Source organism: Electrona antarctica (assembly GCF_951216825.1).
Source record: "Electrona antarctica genome assembly, chromosome: 1".
NCBI lineage: Eukaryota > Metazoa > Chordata > Actinopteri > Myctophiformes > Myctophidae > Electrona > Electrona antarctica.
In genome coordinates, this window is record NC_136806.1 from 7786946 (window position 1) to 7795798 (window position 8853).

An 8853-nucleotide genomic window follows, 5' to 3' on the forward strand; every position below is an offset into this window, starting at 1 on the left:
AAGAAAAAAAGGCCAAATCGTACCGGTTTCGTGGAGTGACTCACTTAAGAGTTAACTACAGTTTGGTCATCATGTAAACATGACAGATGGATTACTAAAATGCTAGTTTTAGTTGAATTTGGAAGAAAACTGCATATCCTAACAAAGTAAGCAGCAATACAGTATATTCATACACATAAATAAATAGTAAATACACAAAGTGTATGAATGTTGCATTTTTGCTTCTACGTCTTGGTGTCACCTCGACCCATGATGGACTTCTTAGTGTTTCTCTCAGGTTTCAAAAGCATTAAATAACACTTTGGTCCAAACAGTGACACCAATATCCCAAACGTAGATGCTAAAATAGCAAACACCTCCACTACATCTGCATATTTTCCTGGAGAGCTGATATAAGCTGGGATGAAGGCTATCCACACGGCACAGAAGATCAACATGCTGAAAGTGATCAGCTTGGCTTCGTTGAAGTTGTCTGGCAGATTCCTTGCCATGAATGCTAGGAGGAAGCTGAGGAGTGACAGTAACCCAATATAACCTAATAGCACTGCAAAACCAACTGTTGATCCCACATCACACTCATAGACTATCTTATCGCTTTGATATTGTATGTTTTTATGCGGAGTTGGTGAGGCAGACAGAAGCCAGGCTGTGCAGATTGTTGACTGGATGGATGTAAGAAACAGAACTGTTCCTCTCTGCTGCATGGAACCGAACCACTTCATAATGTCTGCACCCCCAGGCTTGGAGGCCTTGAACACAGCCAACACCACCATAGTCTTTACCAGGATACATGACACACACAACACAAAGCTGATCCCGAATGCTGCATGCCTCAGCTGACAAGTCCAGAGCCTGGGGTAGCCAATGAACAGGAGTGAACACAAAAAACATAGTTTGAGGGATAACAAGAGAAGGAAGCTGAGTTCCGAGTTGTTGGCGCGTACCATGGGTGTGCTTCGATGATAGATGAAGATTCCCAGGACAATGGCACACATAACTGTGCCTAGCAATGAGATGGTTGTCAAGGAGATACCCAGCGCCTCATGGTAGGAGAGGAACTCCACGCTCTTGGGGACACAGTGGTCACGCTGAGGACTGGACCAGAAGTCCTCTGGACAACTGGTGCACTCTGTAGAGTCTAACAAAGAGGCCAATGTTGAAGGGACAAAGAAGTACAGCATCATTCTAAAGATAGCCTATTAAGGTAACTATATCGTAAACCTACCAGTCTCATTGCTGATCTCTCCCTCGGAACAAGCAATGCAGTCAAAGCAGCAGACAGGCTCTCCTTTCCTTCTGGCCACACGGCTTCCAGGCAAACAGCTCTCACTGCACACTGACCGAGGAGGCTAGAGACGGAAGTAACACTGATCAATTTCAGTCTAAAATACATCCACTAAATCACATACACATAATGAGCTCAATATTAGCTTTTTTTTTCTCCTTCATTCTTTTTTGAAAAAGCTTGCCTTTGTGGATTCAAAGCTCCAGAAGATTGTGTCTTCATCAAGGATGAGTTCTTCATCTCCGGAGGCTGACGTCTTGAACACACCTACATGTTGAACCTTTGCACTTCCATCAGGGAGCCATGCCCAGTTCATGACATCATAGATTGGTAAAGCGTCACCATTCTCATCAAATGTTACATGATCACCAAATGAGGTGGTGAAGTTGATCTTTTCCAGGTAATGCACAAGCTAGAAATGATGAGCAAACGTACAAATAAGCACGGCTGTATTAATAACTTTGGGGCAGGCCCGTTTAAATGGACAGGTATCAGTCAAAAGGAAGACATCGAAGAGGAAGGATGGATGGGGAAGGATCAACATATGTCAGAACAGGTTCTGACATATACGATACCTGGGCACCATATATGGGGCTTTCCCAAAATGTATGGGGAGTTTGAGTGATACACTGGCTGACGGACAAAAATGTACGATTTCATAGTAAATAGTAAATCATTTACATAATTATGCATTACTATTTTACATTTTAATCCTACTAGAAACATTAGCATGTGACTTGATATCAAACCTGCCACGGCTGTATTGTCTGCAAAGTGGCACAGCTGTGCCCAGGGAAAGGCCCTCTTCCTGGCACACACTGCAGCATGTCATGGAGGGCGTGGGCCAGGGCATACACAGCCTTGTATATATTATACTCTGGCCTGAGGTTAGACACATCCAACAGGGTGCTTTCTGCGGTCCCAAGGTCCTCTTGCCCAGTACACACCCTTCCACCAGCATCCACCCACTCTGACGGAAGAGGTGCAAATTTACACCCAAATGTGTGCTCCCAAAACTGCCTCACCTGAAGAAACACCATAAACAAGAATAAATGCCCTGTGAATATTAAAAAAGCCTATGTGCCTAAGTATGCCTAAGTTTTACATTGCAGCAATAAATTAGACAAAATACTCACAAAGTTATTTTCATGTGTGTGGTCATTGTCAGGATGTATTTTTAACATGAAGTCCTCGAGACCTGCTATTTCTCCCCGCCGGATGGCGAGACTCAGGACTCTCAGGTGAGGCATAAATCGAGGAGTCTGGAGTAGATGAGCTTTCATCCATCCCACATCGGATATCCATTGCAGACCCGTCACATTCTGCCTTACCACCTGTCGATTAGGTGTGTGTGTGTGTGTGTGTGTGTGTGTGTGTGTGTGTGTGTGTGTGTGTGTGTGTGTGTGTGTGTGTGTGTGTGTGTGTGTGTGTGGGTGTGTGTGTGGGTGTGTGTGTGCGCGCGCGATAAAACATAATTTAAAAAATAAATGCACTTATTTAGACTAAAGGCAAATGAGCACAGCTATAATCCGCATTGTTCTATAGATTATCAACACAAGCGCAATATAATATCAATACAATAATAAAACAATTATTTTGACAGTGATATTTGTGTATGGTGTAATTATTTGATTGCTTAAAAAGTATCAACGAGTCAACTCAATATTGAAAGTGATGAACCTATAAGAACGTGACGAAATTGCATTTCACTTGAGAAAAACAAAACACCTGCAATTCAATTACAAACTATATTTGTACATATCGTTTTTATGTCTTCACTCCGATGTAACTCATTCCAGAGTCCTTATAACTATGCATACCCAACCTCCTCCATCAGACGGACCACGTTGATCCCGTATATAAACTCGATGACAACGCGAGCCGTGGATTCCTTCACCACCCTGACGATCCTCTGGAGCTGGGCGGGGTCACCGTCCCAGGGCAGCACCTCCACGTAGGCCACACAGCCCAGACCGGACCGGGCCAGCTCGCCCTGGAGGATCCGGGCGGCATCGTGGCCGTAGTCATCGTCACTGAACAGCACTCCTACCCACGTCCACCCCAGCTGCCTCATTATCTGGAGCATAGCTCGTATCTGATTGAATACAGGGACGGAAAGGAGATGTAGTGCTTACTGCTCATTGTATAGATTCTTCACATGTTGGTAATTCAATTAGTGAATCTCTTCGACACAGATTCCAAAATGGAGGGGGTAATAATACACATAAAACACAAGCGATTATGCATTACTGATTATTAAATTACAGCAGGATGTGTTCTGGTGGCCTGTGCACCATTGGTGATTTTGATTGATTGATTGAAGAATGTATTAACAGTTTGCAGAATTACAGTACATTTCAAGCACAAACTCAATACAAAGGCTGTTAACTGTGAGTGGACGACCCAATTAAGCATTACACTTGTTTCCAATAGGGTCCACCATGTTCAAATCATCAAAACATTTAGAGACGTACAAATAGACACTTCTATAGACAGAACAGGAATTCATCATAAAGGAGGTAAAAAGGGAAAATAAATATATACAGTGAGGGGAAAGAAGGGGGGGGGGGGGGCGGGGGGGGGGGGATTCAGATTTTACGGGGGCCAGTTTCGAATTGCAGCCATCCGTAGGTGCCCTTTGAGAGCGGTTTTGAAGGAGTCAAGGGATTCGCATGTCTTAATGACAGTTGGTAGGGCGTATGGGGTAGATCCATGAAGGTAATGCACTGCACAACTAGTGCACAGTTCCTGACCATGAATTCAGTAATGCAAAAAGGGCCTTTTTATCCTCTTTTATTTGGGAGAAATAGAATACAACTGGTATTTGTGTGATACAAGGACAGTGGAATTAAAGACACCATGATTATTATTATTATTATTATCATTATCAGTGTAAATTTGAGGCTTTACTTGCGCTTCCATTCCAAAAGTACTATGGGCTTAACTACTAGGATCAGCTGATTAAGAGCAGCAACCCTTTGGCAATACATATCACATAATATTTGGTTTGTTTTCCTTCTCCTCCGCACAGGACTAGCATGAAGGCAGGCAGTGTTTTGGGACTGTATCCCTGTGCACCACTGAATAACCAAGAATAGATCTCTTTGCAGCTGAAGCAAGCCCCTCATCTTAACCCATTTCCCCACCCGACACAACAGTGGTGCCCAGGTTGATTCTTAACCCATTTAGGCCTGACGTCGAAATAAATAAAAAGTCTTCTGAAAGAATATAATTATATTCAAAGATTTGTGCCACATTTTCAGGATTTTTCAAAAAATAGCAGACCTACAAGCTCGTAGCGCGCCACTCGGTGGCGCGCCATGAGCTTGTAGATCTGCTATTTTTCAATAGCTAAAGTATAACATAATGCTTAGTTAAAACACCAAAACGGGTTCCCGTCCAGAAAGGCCGATGCATAGGCCTACTTCACTTAGGTTTAGTGCCGACATTAAATCGGGTCGGCAAACCCACCCCGGACCGATTGTATTTTTTTGGGCTGAGTGTGAATTAATTAGTGACATGTGTGGAACATGGAACACATGCACATCTTTTATCTGGAGAAGCAAATGTCACCTGGGATGCAGAGCTTGGGATGGTTCTAAAGAAGGATGGAAACTGATCCCGGTCACTCAGACAGGAGCACATGGCATAGTAACTAACCTGCAAAAAGGCACAAATCACCAAGGCCTGTCACCATTATTACACACTTTATTTGAGAAATCATTAGCCTATAATTGTCTATTGAAAAAATGTCATACATTTTACTATTTCTACTATTTCTTTCAAAACGCATTATGAGTGTAAAATGATCAAATGTGTCCTATTTTGGCCATAGCACATTATGTTATGTTATTTGTCATATCTGCCCAGTCCGGGGTTTGTTTACAAAGTCTAAAAGCCATGCAGAAATGACATTTTTATGTTATACATTATACATTTATTATAGCTGACCAGGAGACCAGTCCGACTCAGCGCCGTATAATTGCTACACTCTCGGGTTCGGAACACAGATGCCCCGTGCTGCGACCTTCTGAAGACCTGCTTCACCCACTGCCCCCAAAATGTGCCCGTCCTGTTTCCGGTGCTCCGCCTGCAATTAATTATGTTCCATGCCCTTTGAAATAAGAACTATAATGCATTGTTTAACATAATTTGTATAACCGAATAACCAAAACGAAGCATATACAAACAAGGGGGTTCAATGAGGTGTGTAACCGAGGAAACTTACCATGGGCACTTTGTACAAACCCAATATTCTAGAGATGGCAACAGAATGCGATGAGTGATCGACCACGATGCCGAGCACCGGAGGAGACCCGGCGCAGCTCTCGTCCAGGTTAAAGTGTTTCTCTCTCCCACTGGCCATCGACAACGCTGCACGGAACGCCACCCCCAGCGTGTAACAGGCATCATAGAGACTATACCCCAGGGTCACGTTGGGTAGCAGACTGGGGTTGCTGTTGATCTCATTGATAGCAAAAGCCATGGTCTGGGCCCACCTGAACCCTAGAATGTTAAAACTGACAGACAAAATGCCACTATAACCTTTAACCCATTTTGACCTGGGAACGATTCTACAAATGTCTTCTAAATCCTGACAGTTTTCTCGAAAACCCTATGTTTCTATGTCAGTGGTTCTCAAACATATTCATGTCAAGGACCCTAAATATATATGACATTGGCCGCCGACTCCCCATCTGAAAATATGTTGTTCCACGGACCCTCCCAGTAGCAAAGATTTGAGTTAAAAACTCGCTCTGTACCAATATATTCAAAGATTTCAGGCACATTTTCACGATTTTTCAAAAATAGCAGACCTACAAGTTCATAGCACGGCACTCGGTGTCGCTATGAACTTGTAGATCTGCTATTTTTCAACAGCTAAAGTACAACGTAATTCTTAAAACACCAAAAGGGGTTAATGTTTATCTTTGGATAAAACGCACAATTACGCCTTATGGCAATATCTAAAAAAAAAAACAAGCTCCATTGTTGTCTTGCTTGCTGTTGTGTTTGTGAATATCGGCTACCCACCCGTAGCAGGTGGTGTCCTGGGGCTTGGAGGAGAACGGCAGCTCGGGGAAGACAGAGGTGGTCTGGATGGGAAACAAACCGCCCAGAACAAAGTCCCCGGCCTTGTGAATTCTGTTGAGGTTAAACTGTGCCTGCAGCTCACAAGAAGAGGAAGGTGACGCAGACAAAGGAGAGAAGGACGAGAACAATATCAACGTCAAACACAGTGGAGCCCTCATGACCGTCCGCCTCTGTCTAACCCGGCCCCAGATTGTCTGTCCAGTTGATAGCATTTATACGCAGTGCTGTGCCATCCCCTGTGCCACCCCTTGTGCCACCCCTTGTGCCAATCTGCGGAGTCCTCAGACCCGCACCCTAGAACTGGTACTCCCAACGGGTCCAGTTCGAGGGGGGGGGGGGGGTGGGGGGGGGGGGGTGGTAACCTCTAATGATGACACCACCTCTCCTGAGTACTGTCATGCAGCAGGGATGGACTACTCCAGATCTCCTGGCACATGTTCTTACATTGTTATTATGAAACGTATTTTCTCTTTGGCCCTGACATCTTTTGAAGTTATTGTGGGGCTTCTCGTGTCTTTATTGATTCTTACCATGGATGGACAGTAAACAGAGAGTTGGGGACTGGGGAGTGACATGCAGCAAATGTCCGCCTTTCCCAGGAATTGAACCGGGGACTTTGCTGTCAGGCACGAGAGAATTAACCCTTACTCAGAAAACTCACTAACATGCAAAAAAAAAACCCTCCATGTATATTATTTTAGTCTTACTCGACCATACTGATTAAATGCTGTTCCTATGAGCCGCTAGCAGCCCCTTGCCCCACCCTGGACCTTAGTGGTTTGAAGATACAAACACATACTAAGTTGATATCAATTGGCCTCATGGTGAGAAAAACCCTGGTGGGACTCTAATGGTCAAGATTTATATTTATAAGAAATCAAACAAGAACCGTTTAAATCAAGGCTTGCTCAGACACTTATTCTTTTTTTCTAATAATTTTTATCCCACGATTTTGTAACCCATTTTTCACCCCGTGTCAATTATCTAATGTGACACACCCTCCGCCAACCTAGTCCCCATATATGGGGGACATGGGGAGAGCAACGGACTTGAACTCATGCTTCCTTCATGCCCATGTCCAAGTTGCTCCTTGGTACCTACCTATAGGGGACACAGGGAGAACATGCAAACTCCACACAGAAAGGCCCTTTCGCCAACCCCGCCTCGTATGGGCACTGATGACGTGGAGGAGGAAAGCACCCACAGCGCCCCGAGCGGGAATCGAACCCAGGACCTTCTAGCTGTGAGGCGACAGCACTACCAGTACCAACTGTGCCACCGTGCCCCCTAGCTCAGACACTTATGACGTAAAATTGTCCATTCATTGTCAATGGGAATTTAATCTTCGTGTAGGACAAAAATAGACACTTTAGCCGATTTGCTCAGACACATATAGGTGCAAACTAACTTGTTCAGACGAACATCTACACTTATAGCTGAATATCCCTCAAAAATATCCGTTAAACCCTTTAGTCCATGCAAACTGAAGCTTAACATTACATTTCCTCTACTGTTAATTGTCACTTTCTGAACTAACTATATTTTGTAATATGTTGACACTGGGCGGCGATGGGTCAGGGGTAGAGTGGCCGGCTGGAAACCGCAAGGTTGCCAGTTTGAACCCGGGCTCCCCCAGAGCGTTAGTGTCAAAGTGTCCTTGAGCAAGACACTGAACCCCTAATTGTTGCTCCTGATGTGCTGGTTGGTGCCTTGCATGGTTTCCGCCGCCATCGGTGTATGAATGTGTGTGTGAATGGGTGAATGTAATGCACAATCTATGTAAAGCGCCTTGGATACAAGCCCAAAGTTCACAAGTAATATCTATGTCTTTAGTGGCAAAGATTATGTTAGAGGCAAAGATTAACTTTGACGGAAAATGCAGAAATTGAAGATTATGGGTTGTTTAGTTATTAGCCAGTTCAGGTTCAAATTCAGGTTCATGTCAAGGACCCCAAAAGATAAGAATAAAAAGCAATGAAACTGAGTTGGAAAAATAGCAAATTGTATGGGTTAAAGTGGTTGAACTGATGTTCCTGGGGACCCCTGCATGGAGCCTCCTTAAGGACCCCTGGGGGTCTTCGAACCACACTTTGACAACCACAGAGCCTGTTAACGTGGCTGCGGTGTGTGAGAGGAAAACAAGTGTGAAGCCTAAAGGCATCTTCAACTCCCAAATGACAGACAAACACACAAACATGTTTTTTCTTTTAATTAACCCAGGCCTCACATACATATCAACAGGCCATGTACAAGCAACACGCCCTTCGACAAACAACACCATGCAATAACACTAATTAAATATCACGGATCAATGCCTTAAATCAGCTGATTTCAAATTGGCAGGAAGGCCAAAGGCCAGAGACTTTATAGTTTTGCTCCTGTCCGAGCCAACTAGCTAATCAACTGGACCGATCGCAATTGTGAACTTGTATATGCACGGATTGCACGCATACCAGGGCCGGATTAACCATATG

The 8853-nt window shown here is 44.2% G+C and overlaps 1 protein-coding gene across 1 annotated transcript; it reads right to left on the reverse strand.

Annotated features, from left to right (window-relative positions):
* Positions 1-224: 224 nt before the first annotated feature.
* On the reverse strand, positions 225-6537 carry LOC306927608 (extracellular calcium-sensing receptor-like; the record flags this gene model as incomplete). The annotated part of the gene is made up of 7 exons (XM_079507408.1): positions 225-1138; positions 1226-1349; positions 1470-1697; positions 2035-2167; positions 3106-3380; positions 5514-5784; positions 6320-6537. 7 exons carry the CDS (start codon positions 6535-6537, stop codon positions 225-227), a joined length of 2163 nt encoding a protein of 720 aa, XP_079363534.1.
* Between the last annotated feature and the right edge of the window lie 2316 nt (positions 6538-8853).